The sequence below is a fragment of the Schistocerca nitens genome, chromosome 10 (assembly GCF_023898315.1).
Source record: "Schistocerca nitens isolate TAMUIC-IGC-003100 chromosome 10, iqSchNite1.1, whole genome shotgun sequence".
In the NCBI taxonomy this organism is placed as follows: domain Eukaryota; kingdom Metazoa; phylum Arthropoda; class Insecta; order Orthoptera; family Acrididae; genus Schistocerca; species Schistocerca nitens.
Window position 1 is genome coordinate 51430482 of NC_064623.1, and position 23586 is coordinate 51454067.

At 44.8% G+C, this 23586-nt stretch overlaps 1 protein-coding gene across 1 annotated transcript; it reads right to left on the bottom strand.

The window, feature by feature from the left end:
* Positions 1–23305, bottom strand: LOC126209853 (luciferin sulfotransferase-like). The gene is made up of 4 exons (XM_049938980.1): positions 23201–23305; positions 22481–22601; positions 17357–17451; positions 1–312 (listed from the first exon to the last, which is right to left on the bottom strand). The coding sequence occupies exons 1-4, from the start codon at positions 23303–23305 to the stop codon at positions 1–3; spliced, it is 633 nt and encodes a 210-aa protein (XP_049794937.1).
* Between the last annotated feature and the right edge of the window lie 281 nt (positions 23306–23586).

Sequence of the window (23586 nt, forward strand, 5' to 3'; positions counted from 1 at the left end):
TCAGCGGGGCCCCGTGTAGCCACGGCCCTGGAGGCGCTGCTCGGTCCAGCGCTCCAGGCGTCGCTGGACGCCCTCGGAGAGCCGCTGCCCACCCTCGCCCACGACGCCGCGCCTCATGAAGGACCTTCCTGTGGAGGCAGCTGGCTCCAGCTGGTGCTCCTTGCGGATGTGCTCCACGGCGGAGCTGTTGTTGACGGCAGGGTTGTCTCGCATCCTGTCGAAGCTCAGATGGTCGACCAACTGGGCCACCATCTCTTCTGTGATCGGCTTCCCCAAAAAGGCAGCCGTTCTCCGTACCACCAATGCCAAGTCCTGTGGGTCAGACACACAGCTCAGTTACTCGTTTTTTATTCCAAGACTGTAGTTGTTTGCAGTGATGGTTCCTCCAAAATTTTACCAATGTGCTGCAATCCTATGGCCTGTCAAGAGTAGTAATCGTAACTAAATTAAACATATTAATTTTGTGTATATGAACTGAACTAGTTTATTACATAAATTTCATAATCAGTCGTTTAACATTGCAAGGAATAAAACTCCGTCTGAACAGGCCTTGGAAGGCCCAACGGCTACCGACCGGCCGCCGTGTCATCCTCAGCGCACAGGCGTCACTGGATGCGGATATGGAGGGGCATGTGGTCAGCACACCGCTCTCCCGGCCGTATGTCAGGTTACGAGACCGGAGCCAATAATTCTCAATCAAGTAACTCCTCAGTTTGCCTCACAAGGGCTGAGTGCACCCCGCATGCCATTAGCGCTCGACAGACCGGATGGTAACCCATCCAAGTGCTAACCCAGCCCGACAGCGCTTAACTTCGGTGATCTGACGTTAATTGGTGTTACCACTGCTGCAAGGCCGTTGGCCTATGAGGAATAACGAAAATTTAAAAAAAAAATAAAAAAGCAAAGGTAGCAGCGGGAATCGAAGCCGTGCCGATGATTTGCCAGTCGGCGCACTTCATCACTGTGCTATCGAACCAGCCCATAAATTGCTGCTGAAAAGTCGGTTGTACTCTACGTATAAATCTTTAGAGAGCGATTTACCTTTTCCTATGGCCTATTCAGGCAAAATACGAGGTGTGGCTAGAAAAAAACCGGACGAGTACTGGTGAAACAATAAAACGAATGCAATAAGGCTGAAAGTCGCGTGGCCTGTCACGTGATTCTCGCTCCGCCTACTGCTCGAGTTTCATCTGCCTCCTGCACTCAGTCTGCCCGTGGCCTCTGTTTTAAATAGTTGACGTTTTGTCTGTGCGTCGGAAAATGTTGAGTGTACAGAAAGAACAGCGTGTTAACATCAAATTTTGTTTCAAACTAGGAAAATCTGCAAGTGAAACGTTTGTAATGTTACAATAAGTGTACGGCGATGATTGTTTATCGCGAACACAAGTGTTTGAGTGGTTTAAACGATTTAAAGATGGCCGCGAAGACACCAGTGATGACACTCGCACTGGCAGACCGTTGTCAGCAAAAACTGATGCAAACATTGAAAAAATCGGTAAACTTGTTCGACAAGATCGCCGTTTAACAATCAGAGCAGTGTCTGAGTTAATAGGAGTTGACAAGGAAAGTGTTGGGCAGATTCTTCATGAAAGTTTCAACATGAACAAAGTGTGTTCAAAAATGGTTCCAAAGTGTCTCACAATTGAACAGAAGGAACGCCGAAGAATGATTTGTTCTGACATCCTGGAAAACATTGAAAGTGATCCCACCTTCTTACAAAATGTTATTACTTGCGATGAATCGTGGTTTTTTACTTACGATCCCGAAACTAAACGCCAATCGATGCATTGGAAAACTCCTGGTTCTCCACTACAAAAAAAAGCACGAATGTCAAAATCGAAATTCAAGGCAATGATGATTGTTTTTTTTTTTGACATCAAAGGGATTGTGCACATTGATTGGGTACCAGAGGGACAAACAGTGAATCAGCATTACTACATTAGCGTCCTGGCTACCCTACGTGAGCGAGTACGGAGAAAACGGAACGATTTGTGGAGAAAAAAGTCATGGATCCTTCACCAAGACAATGCCCCAGCTCACAGTGCGTTGTCAGTGAAGACGTTTTTGGCAAAACACAACATTCCCATCTTAGATCATCCACCCTACTCACCTGATTTGTCCCCCTGTGACTTTTTTCTTTTCCCTAAAGTCAAGTCAGCTTTGAAAGAAACTAGATTTGAGACTGTTGAATCAGTAAAAGAAAAAGCGACGGAAGTAATGTATGGACTTACCGAAAATGATCTGCAGCATTGCTATGAACAGTGGAAAATTCGTATGGAGCGGTGTAGAGACCGAGGAGGAGAGTACATTGAAGGAGATAACATGAAATTGTAAATAATTGTAAATAAATGTTTTTTCCAGCATCAGTCCGGTTTTTTTCTAGTCGCACCTCGTATTCTAGGAACTTGAAAGGCGTATCTACCTGCTTCTGCTCGTATAATCTGAGACAAATCTGTGAGCCTATAGCGCCTCTGTTGTTTCGCTCGATATGATATTGTTAGCTGGGATATCAATAACTATTCTCCTTTTCATTGATGTACTATGCCTGGTAGCTGAAAAGATGGACTCTTTTGTGTTTTGATTTTCAGGTTGCCCTCCCTTTTTCCTTCCCTCCGTATCGGTCCTGGTTTGTTGGAATGCATGAAGGTGAGTTTGGGGTAAAGATACCGAGATCAGCACTGACGAGAGATAGTGGCGTAGAGTTTGTCGTAACTTAACACTCTGAGCGAATTCAGCAAAGGGAAGCTAGCGCCAAAGTTAAGGCAAGTTAGTGTCAGGTTTGTCACTACCAAGGAAAACCTAACCACTGAATTTGAGCAGAGAGCTGTTGCCCATCTAGTTCCGCGATATTGAGCAGACTTTGGCTGGTTGTCGAACTATGTGGTCGTAGTTCGATGCAGCTCCTCACATTATGGTAAAATGAAGGTATTAGAACGTAATGTTTCCTCGCGCACAACTCTAATAACGTTCCTTTCGCAGTCAACTTAGTCATAAAAACTTTAAATGATGTTTTAATTATCATTAGTTTAGTGAGTTAGATGGCAAAACAAGAGAGTTCATATGCAGTTTGGACCATCAGCTCACTTTCTTATTTCGATTACAGGGTGTTTTCTAAATGTCTCGTTGGGTGTAAAATTTCATTCCGTTGCTGGAACAGTGTATTACCGAGCGAGATGGCGCAGTGGTTAGCACACTGAACTCGCATTCCGGAGGACTACGGTTCGAACCCACGTCCGGCCATCCTCATTTAGGTTTTCTGTGACTTCCCTAAATCGCTTCAGGTAAATGCTGGGATGGTCCCTTTGAAAGGGTACGGGCCAACTTCCTTCGCTAGTCCGATGGGATGGATGACCTCGCTTTTGGTCCCCTCTCCCAAATCAACCAACCAGCAGTGTATTTTTGTTTCATTACTTTAAGAATTCGGGAAATTGGAAATTTGTGGTAAGGACTATTGGACCAAACTGATTAGGTCATCGTTCCCTAGGCTTACACACTACTTTACTTAACTTAAACTAACTTACGCTAAAGACAACACATACACCCATGACCGAGGGAGGATTCGAACCTAGGATGGGGGGAGCCGCGCGAACCGCGACAAGTCGCCTAAGACATCACGGCTACCCCGTGCGACAAGAATTTCAGGCTCATCTTTGCACGTATGACTTGATCATATGCTGGCGCTACTTGCTGCTAACTTGCTTAGTTACGCTGAAATTTCAGTCTAGTGTGTTTCAAATTGTGCTACAGCACATCTAGGAATGGTAGAAGTAGAAAAGGACAAGAAACTGCCATTTCCAGATGTGTTGGTCACAAGGGGTGGCGAAAACCTGGGACACAGCGTGTATCGAAAACCGACACACACGGACCGATACCTGCACAAACTGTCAAACCACCACCCGAGCCAGAAAAAAGGCATGATTAACACGCTCGTAACCTGAGCAGGACGAATATGTGAGCCGCAGCACCTCAGACGCGACATGAAACACCTGGAAAGTGTTCTGAGGAGCAATGGGTACTTTTTTTTTTCTTTTTCACTAGCTGCTTATATTTTATGACCCACCGTCTAATTTCTCATGGTGGGTCGTATGTTGCCACTTAGCCGCTGTGACTGGGTCCGGGGTCCGGAGTGACTGAAAGTAACACCACACCGGCTCCCGTCCCCACTCACACCGTTGCCCGTGTCCCGCCACGTGGAGGCGGGCTCTATTTGTTTAGATCCATTTGATACATTTTTTTTGTGTGCAGCATTAGAAAAACTTATAATTAATACAAAATCAAGTAAGATATTAATAAACAAAACGAAATTAAATATTTAGAAAGAAGGAAGGAAGAGAATTGAATAGAGAAGGGATAGGTATAATATCGCCCGTCACCTGGTTGTGGGCGGCGGCCCGGGTCTTGGAATGACCACCGCTCACCATGCCTTTAACATCTACCATCCTAAAAACTAACTTAACTAGAAGAGATTAGGGTACGTTAAAGCTAGAAACTAAGACAAAGACCTCCATGTCCAGCGTGCTAAACTATTTACGATATACAAAAGAGAGGTAACTGATTTTGTGCTCGGCTCAAAGTTGCTAATGAAAGGATACTCGTGGTAATAGTAATAAAGGTAATGACGCTGACGGTTTGTGTTGAGCCTACAAGGCTTCTAGTAGAGTACATCAGGCGCAAGCACCTCCCGGCCCCGCCGACAACACGACCTGAACGGTGGTTTTCCCCGATCTACCATAGGTATCCGTCGGGTTGGGCTCAAAAGAGAGGAACCACAATTAAGATCCTTCCATCCAGACCGTGCGCCGCCTCTTATCAGGAGGCGTATGTCCCTTGAAGAGGTGCCTAATTTTAAGCTTCAGATCAGAAGTTATTAATGTAGTGGAGGTTGAGGTATAGGCTGTGTAGGTTGGTTGTACAAACAGTTCACGCTGAGCCAATGAGACTTACAATGATACGTGGTGTGGCAGTTAGCACCTTCCGGCACCGCCAGCAACACAGCCTGAACGGTTATTTTCCCCGATCTACCATAGGTATCCGTCGGGATCGGCTCAAAAGAGAGGGACCACAAGATCCTTCCATACAGACTGTGCGCTGCCTCTTAACGGAAGGCGTAGATCCCTTGAAGAGGTATCCAGCTTTAAGCTCTTATTAGACATGGAGATGCTGTTAACTATTTACATATAAGGTGCAATCTGTGTGTGACTTGTGCACCTCTTGTCAGTTGTTCCACTCTGTTCTTTGAATTTGACTTGGTTGACACTATGGATCATCCGCGCTGGACGCTTCAATATCTGTGTTGGTGCCCTGGTCTGTATCTGTTTCTTCTTCATCATTCGTGGTGCTAATCATATGTGTGTCCACCTGGGCATCGTGACGTCTGTTTGGACCGACTTGCCTTCGATAGGGCCTGTTGCGCAAGTATTCTATTTGTTGGATCTTCGAGATTTCGTCCGTTAGTTTGTTGAGTTCAGTCCACCTTTCCGGGTCGCGTATTATGGAATATAGTTCGTTCTGTGAGTTCAGGCGATTTATGTGTACTGTGTGTCTTATGTTCGTGCGTTGTCCGCAGAAGAAGACAGTATGTTTAGAGGAACCTTCTTCCCCGCATGTGCATCTATTAGTCTGCTGCAGACTCACGCGGTACAGGCACGTGGGATAAGGGCCATGTCCTGTGATGAAATGTACCATACCGTGGCTGGGATCGATATGTTTTAGTTTTAGTCTTTCCCGGATGTCAGGGAAGAAGTTGTATACACGGCAGCCCTTATCGCTGTTGGCCCACTCGCTCTGCCAGGTATCCACTCGCCATGCTCTGAGTTGGCGTGTTGTCTCAATCGGTACACCAGTGATCCATGCTCTGAGTTGGCGTGTTGTCTCAATCGGTACACCAGTGATCTGCCGAACCTGGTCTATTCTCCCCATCCTAAGCCAGTAGATTGCTGCGCGGTACCTGATGGTGATATCTATGGGGAAGATTCCCATGACGACACATAGTGCGTCATTTGATGTTGTGTTGAATGCCCCTGTTAGTCTAAGTAGAACACTTCTTTGGCCTCGACGTACAATGGTTCTGTTGGTTGAGAGATTTAACCTGTGGGCCCACGTACTGGCAGCAAAGCATAGTACTGACTCGAAGAGAGCGCAATGGTACGTTCGTGTCACTGACAGGGGTAGTCTGAATTGTTCCGAATTTAGCCTAGCCAGTTTGTGTAGTATCTTTTCCGCTTTGTTTGTGCATATTCGCACGTGTTCGTGGAAGTTCAATCGTTCATCAATGTATACTCCTAGATAGCGTGTGACTGCTAGTCTTTTTATGTTTGTGTCCCCGATTTTGACTATTGGGTTCCTGCGCAGGATACCCTTTAGCAATGTATAAGTTGTTTTGTTTCCTGCTATCTTCAATTTATTGTCTGTGCACCATTGGGTTATTGTCCTAAGTGTTCCATTGGCTCTTTCTTCTAGTTGGGCACGGTTGTTTGGTGAAACTACGACGAGTAGATCATCAGCATAAGCGAAAACTCCATCTGTCAGTATGTGCTCCTCTAGTAACTGTAGGAGCGGTTCTATAACTATGTCCCAGAAGATGGGGCCGTAGATCGACCCTTGTGGACAGCCTTTTGTAATTCGTTTAATCACTTTCTGGTTGTCCATTTGCCAAACGACCGTTCTGTCTCTGCAGTAGTCCATGAAACTATTATACAGAGACTCCGGTACCTACAGGTGTCTGAGTCCCTTGTTCAAGAGGCTCTGAGCCTCTTGAACAAGACCGGCCACCAGAGGTTGTCGAAGGCACCTGAGATGTCTATCATAATTGCAAATGTGTATTTCGAGGGTGTGTCGTGTACTATTTGGAGTGCTCTGTTAATTGCGTCATCTATAGATTTCCCTTCCCTAAAGCCGTATTGGTGTGGTGTGAGTCCCCGTAGTGTTCGGTGTGCTTGTAGTCTTTTGCAGAGTAGTTTTTCTTGTACTTTACCGTGTGTATTGATAAGGCAAATTGGTCTGTATGACTTGGGGTCTGATGGGTCTTTGTCTGGAGCCTTTTTGATGATAACCGCCTTCGAGGTCTTCCACACTGCAGGCACACGGCCCAGCCTTAATGCATCGTTTAACAACGTTGTGAGAAACGGGGTGATCTGCGGTGCAATTTGTTTCAGTACCTCAGAGTGGATACCATCCGGTCCAGGCGCCTTTTTGTTTTTGAGTTCTGAGATCGCTCTCGCCACTTCTTCCTGCGCAAATGGACAGGTGACGGTTGGTGTGGTGTATACTGTGTCTACTTCGCGTCTCAGTGCTGCATGTTGTGGTGTGTCTGTGTCTGCGATGTCGTCGGGCAGGAGTTTGCTCAGCAGGAACTCCGCTGTGCGTCTCCAGCCCTTAGTCATCTCACCATCCTCCTGTCGCAGCGTTCCCAGAACCAGTGGGCTCTTAATTTTCTCTGTCACGATTTTGTATGGTTCCCCCCAAATGTTTAGTTGTGTTTGTGCTGCTACATGGCTGTTCCAATGGTCTTTCCTGGTTTTATTCGGCTCAAGTTTATATTTGTCCTTGGCAAGCCAGTAGTTGTGTAGTCGTAATTGTCTTTCTCCATCTGAAATTGCTCGTTGGTAAAGCTTACGTTTACGTTTTGAGTCTTGTTTCAGTCGTGTTAATTGTGTAGTCCAGGGAATATTTTGGTGTTTTGTCATTCTTTGTGTGGGTATGCAGGTGTTCTGTGTGTGTGATGATGGGTACTCCACAAGTTACGTTACAAATGCAACAGAGCCAAACACTCAGCGAAGCGACAAATCAGAAAGACAAATGTCGGGTACATCCTTTCTGCCATACATTCTGAGCCGTGTGCGGCTCGCGTTCATGCCGTTTGTTCTTTGGCATTTTGTCACATCCAGTGGCGTCTTGTTTCTTCCTTACTTACTGGCGTAACGAAGTTGCTGGCTTGCCTCCTTGAGTGGCAGCAGCAGCGCTTATCGATACTAGTAGTGTCGTACTATCTTTGGTGTGACCGCTTGCATTTTTGGGTGGTGGTGGTGTGTGTGGTGGTCAGTCGGTTGGGACGGAGCAGCGAGGAAGTCTCCACAACGTGTGGCTAGGCCGGGACCGCTGGCTGCGTGCACACGCTGTCGGATCGTGAGGCGCTAGCTGCGAGACCGACAAAGTTCGTTGCCCACCGAACCTGCACGCTGAAGTTGAGTGACCAGTTAACCTGTTATGAAACCTCAACTACTGCGACATCTCTTCGTTCATTTGCGAGTTGTTGCTCCCTGGGCCGTTTGGGCTAGCAGAAACGTATGATGTGTTGGAGTCGGTGAAATCTTGCAGCCGTCTTCCTATATTGTGATTAATTATTAAACTGACTGTTACTTGCCAGTGAATTGCACCAGCGGTATGTTCTGCCCTGCGGCCTTTAACGCCCCAGTTACCTGCCCTGGTCGTTAGCGTAGTTTTCCGGTAGTGTGCCTTTCCTCGTCGTGCTGATGCTGTCCGGCACGGCGTGTAGTTCGACAGTCTTTTAAGTTGTTTGGTTCATATTTTGCTTAGAGTGGTTATTGTTTCCTTGGCTGTTTTTAGACGCCAATTTATGAAGATGTAGTGCTGTTCGTATCCTTGTCCTCGGCCAATATTTTCCATCGTTGTGCCATTAGTCGGATGAAAGGGAATTGGTTACATTATTGGTCAGTCCTTGGGCCGTCCGTAGTTTGGGTTGCCATCCGATTATTTAACTTCAGCTCTTGGCTGCCTGTCTCACCTCACGTTTGAGCTATCTTCTCAGGCCGACCCTTGGAACACTTCTGAACACCACTTATTCTGTTTGTTTTAGATTGTGATTTTCGTTTTAGTTTGAAGTATTCTGTGAGGCCTTCGGCCGTGTATTAATTCAGTTCTTTTTAAATTTTACATAAAAGCCTTCAGCCATGTTAAATTAATTTTAATTCAAAAAAAATATTTTTATTTAAAAAAATATTTTTTCCTTAAAATTTGTTCTATCTGAAATAGTTTGTAATCCAGGCCCTAAGCCGTTAGTTGTTCGATCTGTTATGTGTGGCCTTCAGCCGAGGATTTACGTGAACCCCTTTTAATAAGGCCTTCAGCCCTGTGTATTCTTTAAAGGAGAATTTTTTATAAGAAGGAAGGGGTTTATTTTAAATTGCTTGTCTGACTTGGTGTTCAGGCCTTCAGCCGTTGTTTCAAATTTGTTTTTGGCCTTCAGCCGTGCAATAAGTTAATATTTCATTAATTAGGCTGTGCTGTTGTAAGTTTAAAAAGAAATTTCTTGGTTAGAAAAAGTTGTTCATTAATGCTTTTTGTAGTGGACTGTTAAGGCAGCCAGTCCACAGTGAAGTAGCCGAAAGGGCACGCGTCAACTCACGCCGTCTGGCGTTAAGTCTGGAACAGGATTCGTAATGAATGTGATAAAGAAAAGAACGTAGCTACTAGAACACTTAACTTTTATATCGTCCTTTGATATACAGCATTCTTGATGATACAAGTGAGACTCAGTAGATACATGAAGTTACTTATGTCGCCTTGCTAGGTCGTAGCCATTAACTTAGCTGAAGGCTATTCTAGCTGCTCGGCAAATGAGCGAAAGGCTTCGTCAGTGTAGTCGCTAGCAAAGTCGTCGTACAACTGGGGCGAGTGCTAGTCAGTCTCTCGAGACCTGCCTTGTGGTGGCGCTCGGTCTGCGATCACACAGTAGCGACACGCGGGTCCGACATGTACTAATGGACCGCGGCAGATTTAAACTACCACCTAGCAAGTGTGGTGTCTGGCGGTGACACCACACTTTTTAATTATAGTTATTCTTCAAACATGTAGTGTAGGCCTTCAACTGCTAATTGCTTTCAATTGCATTTTTTAAAATTTTATGTTCTACTTTTAATTGCTTTTGATTTCTAAGCCAGGCCTTCAGCCGTTCTTGTTTTTCGTGTGGTTTTGGGCCTTCAGCCCAGAAAGCATCTCAAGTTTACTTTAACTAGGCCTTCAGCCGTATTGTCTAATTGTGATATTTTGAAGCAATGTGTAAATAAGTGGGTCTTAGAAAAATAAAGTTATGTGTTTGATTGTGAAGAAAAATAAAGTTATATGTTTGATTGTGAAACTCACAGTGAAGTGGCCGTGCGGTTAAAGGCGCTGCAGTCTGGAACCGCAACACCGCTACGGTCGCAGGTTCGAATCCTGCCTCGGGCATGGATGTTTGTGATGTCCTTAGGTTAGTTAGGTTTAACTAGTTCTAAGTTCTAGGGGACTAATGACCTCAGCAGTTGAGTCCCATAGTGCTCAGAGCCAAACTCACAGTAACTGTTTAAGCCCCATCCTCAATCGTAACCTTACCCTGTGCGCTCTTTGAGTGCCTACCAACCAGGTTTCACATTCCCAGACTGACGGACAGAATCGGTCGTATATTGCGCAAACACGGAGTAAAGAAGAGTTTCAAACCGACAAAGGAGATCAAAGAGTGTCTTAGATCGGCAAATCAGAAAAGGGACCCACTTGCAATGTCGGGAATGTACCGTATACCACGCACATAGGGAAAAGTTTATGTCGGAATGACTGGACGATCAACACCAGGATCAAAAAAAGTAAGCGACATTGCAGGTTGGGGCAGGTGGGGGAATCGGCCGTGGCAGAGCACGCACTGAATGAGACCGACCACATAATAAAATTCGCCGACACGGAAGTTCTGGCTGTAGAGAAGCACTATCACACCCGCTTGTTCAGAGAGGCTATGGAAATACAAAAACACGGGAATAGCTTCAACAAGAAAGAAGGAAGCCTTAAGGTAAACGGGTCCTGGCTTCCCGTGCTGCAGCGAACGACCGTCCCAGGTGGCAAGAGGAGAATCGCACCGGAAATGACCGCTGAGAAACCCTCGCCAAAAATGGTTCAAATGGCTCTGAGCACTATGGGACTCAACTGCTGTGGTCATAAGTCCCCTAGAACTTAGAACTACTTAAACCTAACTAACCTAAGGACAGCACACAACACCCAGCCATCACGAGGCAGAGAAAATCCCTGACCCCGCCGGGAATCGAACCCGGGAACCCGGGCGTGGGAAGCGAGAACGCTACCGCACGACCACGAGATGCGGGCAAACCCTCACCAGCAATGGAGAGTGAAGCTTTGAGAATACCAGTGAATAACACTCGTGCTGCAGTAAAATCATCAGATGAACGTCGCAGAAGAACGCGAGACAGAAGCCAATAGGCAGTGTCAACTCACTCTGAGCTCATAAAACTGGTCACGGACAGTGGGGTGCTTGTGACCTGTTTTCTCAGAACACAGCATCACCATTGGGGAACAAACATCGAACCACTGTATGGACCTGACCAGCCTACATAATACTTAGCTTTAATGCGACCTTGCTTATAATCCGTTCATCACAAGAATAAACCTGATGTAAACAAACACAAACGCGATGATTGGTCAGAAGCCATAGCACACGTACACTGATGTTACGCTATTGCAAGTAGGTCCTACTTATGTATTACATATCTTATTACTAAGTTACATTAAATGGAACTTTAAGATAATCTAATGTATTAACAGCCATCAACGTTTTTCTTAATCACGCTTTAGCTATGCAGTTTTCATTTCAAAAATCGTGTGCAGTCACAGCCTCTACAGCGTTGTACTCTGATTGTCGTGCTGTTAATGCGCAGTATGAAAATGGCGGAGGCTGCTTTTTGTTCCGTAATGAAACTCTCGCGTGGAACACGGTTAAAAAGTGCCGAGAAATAGGCTGTTCTTAATGTTTTTCATAAATTTACAGAGATAATCGGCTTTGAGGTTTTCCCAGCGTTGTATATACTTCAGCTGATGAAGAATCACGCATTGAACATGTAGTGCCGGCAGCGGTGGCCGAGTGGTTCTAGGCGCTTCAGTCCAGAACCGCGCGACTGCTACTGTCGCAGGTTCGAATCCTGCCTCGGGCATGGATGTGTGGAATGTCCTTAGGTTGGGTAGGTTTAAGTAGTTCTAAGTTCTAGGGGACTGATGACCTCAGACGTTAAGTCCCATAGTGCTTGGAGCCCTTTGAACCATTTTTTTTTTTTGAACATGTAGTGCAGTCGGTAGCGAAGTGGAATGTGAATCCAATGCTGTTATTCGTGCGTTGCTTCGAATCTTGCCAGCATATTTTTTTTTTCCTCGTTCAATCTGAAATACCTGCACCTCGTAATTATAAAACTCATCATCATTTTTTATGAACAATGCACGTCTTCTTGTTTCTAATTATATATTGGACGGAAAATTCCTCTTTCCATTTCAAATATAAATTCTAAATTATCGATGTTTTATGAAAGACTGTTCATAAAAATTGTTTACACAAAGAAAACATAAGAATTTAATTTTTAAGGCAAAAATGAAAAACCTAATGCTCGTTATACCACAGAGGTAGATAAGTATCGGAGAAACATTAAAAACAATCATTTTCACTGCATCGAGCACATCATACAAATGCTGCAGTTTTACATTTGCTACCGTACCATTACTATATGAACCCAAAAGAACTGATCTGGAGCCAAGCTGCTGGATTTGGCCCGAGAAGTAAGAAGACTGTTAAGTTGCTATACGTACTGGAACTAACGCTCGCAGCTTTTTCACACGCCACCGCTGGAGGCTGGTGGGATATAGAATGGCTTGTCATAAAAGAAGGGAAAATGCTGCGCCTGGTTGGCTTCGTATATTCTGTTGTTGATAGGCTCGTTATCCACGTAGCAGGTGACACTTCTAGAACTGAAATATATTTCTCGGATTCGGATATGGAAGGAGCTAAGAGATTACCAGATGGCTGACTGTAAGTAATACCTTCGGTGGCTTCAATATTTAACTATACGGTGAAATCGTTCAGTACTCTCTTACGTTACACACAGATTATGCAGAAAAATTACCCTGTGGTTATATCAGGAATGCTCATCATTCTTGTTTGTAATTACAATAGTACGTTAGCTAAAAAACGATGACGTGTTGCGGTTTTCGTCTAGTTATGAGCGTATTGTGAGAGATTTGCAGTGTATTATTTCATTCTTGTTAAAAATTAAATGGCATTCGAAGCTGTATTGCTCCTCTGCTCGTCTCTTTTTACGTGTGAACTGCAGCTGGCCACGCCACTGCAGGCTAGCTGTACCAGCTGACCCGTCAGTGCTGTCCAAGTTAAACGCGCCGGTAAAGACGTTGTCCCGTATTGTCGCTGAGTCGATTTGCGCGTAACGCACAGCGCAAAAGTACCCTTATTATCGTACTTGACAGTACTCGAGACAGCTTGGCTGCAGTCCCACGTGAAACGGAAATCCAATGAGATTCCTGCAAACGCAGAAGAATGCACAGCGCAAATTTTACATCAGATTTATTCTTATGATGAACTGTTTATAGTAACCGTGGGACACATGGAACATCACGATATGGCAGCCCATATTCTCACCGAATTTCCGCCATGTTTCACTCTTGGGACGTAACCGTTGCCAGAAGTTGGAAATACTGTGAAACAAGACTCATCCGACCAAATAACTTTCTTCCATTGCTCCATAGTACAGGTTTTATGGCTTCTGGACCACGTTTACCTGTTATGGGCATTTGAGTCACTGATGATTGGTTCTGAAATTCCATCTCGCCCTGCAATTACTTGGTTATGGAGGTCCCTCCGTGTTCCTTTGGTGCTGACAGGATTCGCGAGTGCGACATTCAGTTACGCAGTGAGTTTTGCGGCTGTTGTCCTCTTAATTTTTCGTCGCAGTCCTCTTCAATGACCGTCTGTCATGATAACTCAACAAACACTTTCGCCCGTGCAGAGTCTTTACCGCTTTCATTGTAAGCAGTATGAATCTAAGTTGCCGTGCCTGTTGAAACACCAAACACTTCTGCTACCCCTCATACGAGCACGAACAATGTGTCCGCGCCGGCCGAAGTGGCCGTGCGGTTAAAGGCGCTGCAGTCTGGAACCGCAAGACCGCTACGGTCGCAGGTTCGAATCCTGCCTCGGCCATGGATGTTTGTGATGTCCTTAGGTTAGTTAGGTTTAACTAGTTCTAAGTTCTAGGGGACTAATGACCTCAGCAGTTGAGTCCCATAGTGCTCAGAGCCATTTGAACCATTTGAATGTGTGCACGTTCGAATTCACTTACATCCGATATAATGCACTGACAGCCACACAGAACACTGTTCTGACACTGTCAATGCACTGAGAACATGGCACAGTTGCCGTTTGTGATCGAATACAACAGCACAACCTGCAGGATCGGCCAATATCTACATTTCTCGTTGCCTTCCGATACTTTTGTCCAATACCTGTACCTTTCATTGCAGAATGACCATGCAAAGAACGCGAAGTATGATATTCACGGTAACTGGTGCCGCTGTTTATATTGATGGCAGTAAGAAAAGCATGAAGAACGTACTAACTGCTGATGGCAAGTAGTACGTTTCGCACCGCGCTGCTGCTAAGGTCTCAGGTTCGAATCCTGCCTCGGGCATGGATGTGTGTCATGTCCTTAGGTTAGTTAGGCTGAAGTACACTACTGGCCATTAAAATTGCTACACCTTAGACATGCTTATGATAAACGGGTATTCATTGGACGAATATATTATAATAGAACTGACGTGTGATTACATTTTCACGCAATTTGGGTGCATAGATCCTGAGAAATCAGTGCCCAGAACAACCACCTCTGGCCGTATTAACGGCCTTGATACGCCTGGGCATTGAGTCAAACAGAGCTTGGATGGCGTGTACAGCAGCTTCAACACGATACAACAGTTGATCAAGAGTAGTGACTGGTGTATTGTGACGAGCCAGTTACTCGGACACCATTGAGCAGACGTTTTCAATTGGTGAGAGATCTGGGGAATGTCCTGGCCAGGGCAGCAGTCGAACATTTTCTGTATCCAGAAAGGCCTGCAACGTGCGGTCGTGCATTATCCTGCTGAAATGTAGGGTTTCGCAGGAATCGAATGAAGGGTAGAGCCACGGGTCGTAACACATCTGAAATGTAACGTCCACTGTTCAAAGTGCCGTCAATACGAACATGAGGTGACCGAGACGTGTAACCAATGGCACCCCATACCATCACGCCGGGTGATACGCCAGTATGGCGATGACGAATACACGCTTCCAATGTGCGTTCACCGCGCTGTCGCCAAACACGGATGCGACCATCGTGATGCTGTAAACAGAACCTGGATTCATCCGAAAAAATGACGTTTTGCCATTCGTGCACTCAGGTTCGTCGTCGAGTACACCATCGCAGGCGCTCCTGTCTATGATGCAGCGTCAAGGGTAACCGCAGCCATGGTCTCCGAGCTGATAGTCCATGCTGCTGCAAACGTCGTCGAACTGTCCGTGCAGATGGTTGATGTCTTGCAAACGACGCCATCTGTTGACTCGGGTATCGAGACGTGGCTGCACGATCCATTACAGCCATGTGGATAAGATGCCTGTCATCTCGACTGCACGGCGTTCCGTATTACCCTCCTGAACCCACCGATTCCATATTATACTAACAGTCATTGGATCTCGACCAACGCGAGCAGAAATGTCACGATACGATAAACCGCAATCGCGATAGGCTACAATCCGACCTTTATCAGAGTCGGAAACGTGACGGTACGCGTTTCTCCTCCGTACATAAGGCATCACAACAACGTTTCACCAGGCAACGGCGGTCAACTGCTGTTTGTGTATGAGAAATCGGTTGGAAACTTTCTTCATGTCAGCACGTTGTAGGTGTCGCCACCGGCGCCAACCCTGTGTGAATGCTCTGAAAAGCTAATCATTTGCATATCACAGCATCTTCTTCCTGTCCGTTAAATTTCGCGTCTGTAGCACGTCAACTTCATGGTGTAGCAATTTTAATAGCCAGTAGTGTATAACTTACACAACAATAGTGCGAACGATTCTTGACTACCGATAGAGTGTATGGAATACCTACCTGGTCGGATTAAGGGAAGACATCGGAACAATCCAGAATTAGCTTAGTAGCCATTAGATATCGTGAGAGAGCAGAATGGGGCGCTCCGCGGATTTGACGGACTTTGATCGTGCTCAGGTGATTGGGTGTCACTTGTGTCATACGTCTGTACGCGAGATTTCCACACTCCTACATATCCCCATTGTTTCCGATGTGATAGTGAAGTGGAAACGTGAAGGGACACGTACAGCACAAAAGCGTATCGGCAACCTCGTCTATTGACTGACAGAGACCGCCGACAATTGAAGAGGGTCGTAATGTGTAATAGGCAGGCATCTATGCAGTCCATAACACAGGAATTCCAAACTGAGAAGTGAGAAAACTCGGATTTCATGGTCGAGCGGCAGTTCATAAGCCACCCATCACGCCGGTAAATGCCAAACTACGCCTCGCTCGGTGTAAGGAGCGTAAACATTGGACGATTGAATAGTGAGAAAACGTTGTGTGGAGTCACCAATTACGGTACACAATGTGGCGATCCGATGGCAGAGAGTGGGTATGGCGCATGCCCGGTGAAGATCATCTGCCTTCGTGTGTAGTGCCAACAGTATAATTCCGAGGCGGTGGTGTTAAGGTGTGGTAGTGTTCTTCATGGAGGGTGCTTGCAACCCTTGTTGTTTTGCGTTGCACTATCACTATTGATTGTTTAAGCACCTTCTTGCTTCCCACTGTTGAAAACCAATTCGGGTAGGGCTATTGCATCTTTCAACACGAGCACCTGTTCATAATGCACGGCCTGTGGCGGAGTGATTGCACGACAGCAACATCCCTGTAATGCACTGTCCTGCACAGAGTCCTGACCTGAATCCTTTAGGACACCTTTGGGATGTTTTGGAACGCCGACATCATGCCAGGCCTCACCGACCGACATCGACACCTCACCTCAGAGCAGCATTCCGTGAAGAATGGGCTGCCATTCCCCAAGAAACCTTCCAGCACCTGATTGAACGTATGCCTGGGAGAGTGGAAGCTGTCATCAAGGCTAAGGGTGGGCCAACACCATATTGAATTCCAACATTACCGATGGAGAGCACCACGAACTTGTAAGTCATTTTCAGCCAGGTGTCCGTATAATTTTGATCACATAGCGAATGTGTGGAGCAGATGAATCGTTGTAACTCATTGGTTTCTTTTCAATAGCTTCTAGAACCCACATTATTGCTTTTTCTCCCAAAATGTTTACTGGATTACCAATGAATATGCTTCGCTAAGAAAGTAAATGCAACCGATGACAGATTTTCCCTATGCGCAATAGCTTAGCATGCAATAAAAAATAGAAAGTATCCTGTTTGTATCCTTTGTTTTCTTTGATATGTTACTTTTTAGGCAGACTTGGTATCAAGCACAGACGAAACTTTAAAGCGTACCCGCAATTGTCTTGAGGAACGTATACGTACCTCTTTCATTTCCTCGTAGCTGTAGAACAGGACGTGGGGCTCCTGGCGCATGTTCCAGAAAGGAATCACGTGTTCCCAGTACGGAAGGTACATGGCTGGAAATAAAATAACATACATAAATGACATTGTAATTCTGTCAGAGACAGCAAAGGACTTGGAAGAGCAGTTGAACGGAATGGACAGTGTCTTAAAAGGAGGATATAAGATGAACGTCAACAAAAGCAAAACGGGGATAATAGAATGTAGTCCAATTAAATCAGGTGATGCTGGGGGAATTAGATTAGGAAACGAGACAAAGTAGTAGATGAGTTTTGCTATTTGGGGAGCAAAATAACTGATGATGGTAGAAGCAGAGAGGCTATAAAATGTAGACGGGCTATGGCAAGGAAAGCCTTTATGAAGAAGAGAAATTTGTTAACATCGAGTATAGATTTAAGTGTCAGGCAGTCTTTTCTGAAAGTATTTGTATGGAGTGTAGCCATGTATGGAAGTGAAATTTGAACGATAAATAGTTTTGACAAGAAGAAAATAGAAGCTTTCAAAATGTGGTGCTACAGAAGAATGCTGAAGATTAGATGGGTAGATCACATACCTAATGAGGAGGTATTGAATACAATTGGGGAAAGAGGAGTTTGTGGTACAACTTGACTAGAAGAAGGGATCGGTTGGTAGGACATGTTCTGAGGCATCATGGGATCACCAATTTAGTATTGGAGGGCAGCGTGGAGGGTAAAAATCGTAGAGGGAAACCAAGAGATGAATACACTAAGCAGATTCAGAAGGATGTAGGTTGCAGTACGTACTGGGAGATGAAGAAGCTTGCACAGGATAGAGTAGCATGGAGAGCTGCATCAAACCAGTCTCAGGACTGAAGACCACAACAACGACAACAACAACAACATAAATACAGGGTTACTAACTACGATTTTAAAGAGATTACACGAAAATAACTTGGTCTACTTTTAGCAGTAATTAAGGGGACGTCCCTTACTTACGTCAGCTCAAAATGGGGTGCGGGAGGAGTGCGGCAAAATCTCAGCAAATCTCATTCAAAGGGGGGCGATCAATAAAAGCCTCAAGTCAGCCTTTAATTAAGAGACTATACATTACTATAATGGATCAAGTTTCGTTTTATAAAATTAATCCAGAGCATAAACAATATTAAAGTGACAGCAATTTTATGGCCTGAAATGAACTGAAGAGCGGTGGCAAAATATAACTTTAATCATACAAATAACCAGTTACTGAGAAGTAGCAGTTACTGTAAAAACCGCTCATCTGTGCCTAGCAGTTGTTTTGATGACTGCCAATAGTGTGTAGTGCCACCTGTTTATCCTAGTGCGTACTATGCCTTCGCGTTATCTCAGATCTGACCACCGACAAATGAACAAAGCAGGGGGAACGAGCATCTATGATGTACTCTACAGCTCATGGAAATAACTGCCAGACTGGGCGTCATTTGTTTATCGAAGTGTGTACATTCGATTCATGCAATCTAATTGTGTAGAATGACGATAAGTAATTCGTGGGACTGTGAAAATAACCATCAGTAGATGAGTATGCCTATAAGTGATTTTTTTGTGGCAGTTACTTTTAGCTCACAGTTATTTTTCTCTGGCAGTTACGGGATACCACTACGTTTAACACGGAAGCTGATAACTGTATCCTGGACTCCGGTTTCTTTTTAGCTTACAATGAAATGACATGAATAAGGTGACAGATAATTGCAGTCATAAACTACAGCATTCCTAGAATGAGGAATAATATTCCGTCTAGCTCACATTTAGCACCTTCACTGTCACCTTCAACTGGTGGCAATTCAGCAGGCACATTTTCTTCTTCTGCAGCCTGAGGTTCCTCATCATCATTTTCCAGACTCAAATTAATCATTCAGTAAATCCTTGATGTGTGTTCCTTTCAGGGTAAATTACGTGGACAGAAGATCAGTCCCGAACAGCGACATCGCAGAAACGTTCACTGCCTTGTTCTTTTTGTCAGTTCCAGCCTTCTAAACGCATCCTTAGGGAGTTCAAGATCTTCCTTTAGAACAGACACCAGATGTTTGCCATCATATTCTTGTATCTGCTGCGCTACTGATTTATCTTTCATGTGTGGCTTGCAGGTGAGATTAGGGTCGGGAACGTGACCCAACCCATCCACTCTCCACGAGAAATCCGCGTGTTCCTAACCTATACCCATTCTGTTGAACACATGTTACTGTATTTATTGTTGTGATTCTGATACTTAAGTGTTTTCTCGAATTCATTTCCCATATACATCTTATATTCAATATATTCATCGCTCCCAATATTGTCAAAAATGTAACTTGTATATTTGCCCATTAACTAAATCACTGCGTTATTTTTTGCCTGAGGGTAGTAAATTTCTTCTGGTCTGAAGAAAATGTTAGTTGGTACATTGCTTGCTGAAGTTACTGTTATTTGAGCATTTTTCTCCCTGGTCCACCTCCAGTTGATAATCTTATCTCCACATGTGTACCGACGAGGCACACCATCAAAGAGGTTGTATTTGCTGCAGAGGTTAGTGTCACTTAAACCGATGGCAAAGAGACGCTCATTAGTGCCGATGATGTTATTGACTACCTTGTACCACGCTGTTCTCACGTTAGACGAAAGAACATCACTATTGATGTTTTTCCAGACCACATTCCATGCTATTCCAGCATATTTATTTTCTATGTTATTTTTCCTTTCATTTTTACGTCTTTCAGCTAAAATCGTCTTTGTTGTAACGTTTTGGGAGTTCAAATGTTCAAATGTGTGTGAAATCTTATGGGACTTAACTGCTAAGGTCATCAGTCCCTAAGCTTACACACTACTTAACCTAAATTATCCTAAGGACAAACACACACACCCATACGCGAGGGAGGACTCGAACCTCCGCCGGGACCAGCCGCACAGTCCAAGACTGCAGCGCCCTAGACCGCTCGGCTAATCACGCGCGGCTTTTGGGAGTTTTTTGCTGTGATAGCTTAGTTTAAGATAAAACTCCCTAATATGTTTTAGTTTAAAACTTATTTTTTGTATATTCCCAGAGACTGGAGTGAAACAAGTATTTTCATTCCTTCACGGAAATAACCGCCGGCCGTCAGGGGGTTTTACTGAGCTCACAAATAACTGGATTGTTATTGTCCTTAATGTGATCCACTCCCCACCACTCTTGCAGTTGCCATTAACCTGTATGTAGTAGCTGTTAGCCAGAATCAACTTGCGTGGCTACCAAACCAAATAAAAACAGTTAAATATCTCAACGTACGTTCGCATATTTAGTTACAGCATCACAATAACACAAAAAATTGAAAAATATTAAGTAACAAACAAGGTTCCGAAATGGGCTGTGATTTCACACAGCAGGGTCGACGCGCTACGAGGCATTGCTAATAGGCTGCCGTAAGAGACCGTACTGCCTAGAGATTAAGCAGCGAAAGTCCCAGCCATAAGAAATATATCAGTACATCGGAGGAAAATTATTCTAAGTAGGAGTTAGCGGGTATGCAATCAGGAAAATCTAGTAGCTCGCGTTCTGCGGGTGAAGGGAGTTGACTGTATCCCCATTTGGGGCATTCGGTTTTCTTTTCTTTTTTTCTTAAAGTAACTACTACAAAAAAATAGCAGTTATCGCCATAACCGATACTCTGAAACAATCATTTGCCCCATCTCTAGAACTGAATGCTTTACACTTGTGCATGCCGAGGATTCCCCAATTTGAAACAAGTGTCAGATTTCATTCGGTGAGTTCCCTGCCACGCCGGTCTGAATCATTGTGTGTTAGTCAGTGAGGCAGCCATGATGCTCTGCGACGCGTATAAAGCCGATGTTACTGCGTGCAACATGAATTTGTATCAATACTTTCACAATGTGCATGTTCAGCAGCATGTGGACAAGTGGAAAGACACGTGCGAGCAACAAGTCATTCGTTTGTGGAAGGAAGCTAAGCTGTAGTTCACCGACAAGAATTCTGTTAGTGATAATATAAATCAAGAGATTGAAAAGCAGTCTACCTTGCTTGTAGATTCTAGAACCATTATTTTCGACAGTGACGGCTTTTGGATTCAAGAACTGTTCTTCTCGATAGTCACTGGCAGTGTATCTTGCCTGCAGATCAAGAACCGTTATTCTAGACAGCAACCAACAATGTACCTTGCTTGTAGATTTAAGAACCGTTGTTCTACGTAAAGACTGACAGTGTATTTTGCTTAATGACTCAAGAACTGTTCTCGACTGTTATGGTTGGCAGGAGAGCAAACACCGTGTTACTAGAGGAGGCTGAAACGCACGCGTTTTAGCTCACGCAGGCTGGCGTGAGGTCTGGAACAGGACAAGGAAATTAGAATTTAGAAAAACGGACGTAGCTGGTGGAATACTTAACTTTAATCCATTAATGATGAACGTCGATCTTGACGGTACATGATTCACAATATCAATAGTAACTGAATATGGCGCCTTGCTAGGTCGTAGCAAATGACGTAGCTGAAGGCTATGCTAAACTATCGTCTCGGCAAATGAGAGCGTATTTTGTCAGTGAACCATCGCTAGCAAAGTCGGTTGTACAACTGGGGCGAGTGCTAGGAAGTCTCTCTAGGAAGTCTCTCTGATTGTGGCGACACGCGGGTCCGACGTATACTAACGGACCGCGGCCGATTTAAAGGCTACCACCTAGCAAGTGTGGTGTCTGGCGGTGACACCACATCGACAGTGCCCAACAATGTACCTTGCTTGTACATTCAGAAACCGTTATTTTCAACAGTGACAGACAGTGTTACTTTCTTGTAGATTCACGATCCCTTATCCTTGATAATGACCGATAGTGCACTGGCCTGTAGATTCAAGAACCATTATTCTCGATAATGGCTGACAGTGTTCCTCCCATGTAGATTCAAGAACTGTTGTCTTGTTTCGGAGAACCTGCATTAGATCAGGACTATCTTTACTCAGAAGCTGTTGCAGCTGCTAACACTGTTGTATACTTTATCTGCAGTAATAAAGTTTCAATTGTTCCCGGCTACATGGGCACTTATGTGCATCGTCCATAACGGGATTCTTCAATAACGAACCGTAACGATCGTACAGGTTGTCAGTTCATAATTGGAAGCTTGTCACTTACGTATGTCTTCCATGAAGCACTCAGCAAACTCGTCCAGGGTGAGGTGGCACTCGCCCCACAGCTGGTAGTGGTGATAATAGGACACTATCATGTCCTTCAGGTTCCTCATCATGTACATTATCTGAAACATGCAGCGGACACAGTGTGTAAAACGTGGCGGGTCACAGGAAGTGAGAGTATGGCTTAATATATGTAAAAGAAAGGGTTGGGCTAGGGATAGGAAGATGCTGAAAGAAAGGCATTTTCCTGCCATGGGCAGTGCATTAAGGGGACGTTTGCTATCTTTTGGTTTAAAAAATATATATTTTTTAAAATTGCATTTTTGGATCCATAAAACTGTTTAGAATCCACCCCTGAAACGGTTTTTCCGAATACGGAACGGAAATGTTTGCTATTCGCGGTTGAACAAAAAAAACTGCACCGGCCTGAAATCGGCCTTTTTCGCGCACCAGTTTTTTTCTTTCGGAGGACGATTTGTTGTACCGGTGTTTGGGAGAAACACAAAATTCAAATGAGAGTTTGAAAGCGTGTGTTTGGAAGTTGGTCCCCAAGCATGGGGTGCGAAGACTGGAGATTGCGACTTTCCTGGCAGTGAGCAGCTTCAACGAAGGGTATTCAGCAATTCTGAAGACCATGAAAACGATGGACGTCACCCTGGAACTCTATTCGACGCAGTTCGCCAAGCATTCAGACGACCACCGGATTCAAGCGGCCGAAAACCGCTTCCATGAAGCACTCAGCAAACTCGTCCAGGGTGAGGTGGCACTCGCCCCACAGCTGGTAGTGGTGATAATAGGACACTATCATGTCCTTCAGGTTCCTCATCATGTACATTATCTGAAACATGCAGCGGACACAGTGTGTAAAACGTGGCGGGTCACAGGAAGTGAGAGTATGGCTTAATATATGTAAAAGAAAGGGTTGGGCTAGGGAGCAGCGCAGGATGACCGAGATCGAGCAGAACGCCCTCTATGAGGAAGAGTAAGGACTAGTTTATGGACCCGGAGTAGGAGATTGAACGTACGTTGCACAATATTGCATTTATCTGTAGTCAAAACTTCAAAGGCGTTTTTCTAGAAATGACTTTTTTTATCGCGCGGTATTGC

Excerpts from the sequence above, each read along its gene's own strand:
- LOC126209853 (XM_049938980.1), bottom strand. The coding sequence starts at position 23,305 with ATGAGGAACCTGAAGGACATGATAGTGTCCTATTATCACCACTACCAG. Across the intron at positions 22,602-23,200 it reads CTGAGTGCTTCATGGAAGCG|ATAATGTACATGATGAGGAA; the intron begins GTTTTCGGCCGC and ends TGCATGTTTCAG. Across the intron at positions 313-17,356 it reads GCTACGAGGAAATGAAAGAG|GACTTGGCATTGGTGGTACG; the intron begins GTACGTATACGT and ends TCTGACCCACAG.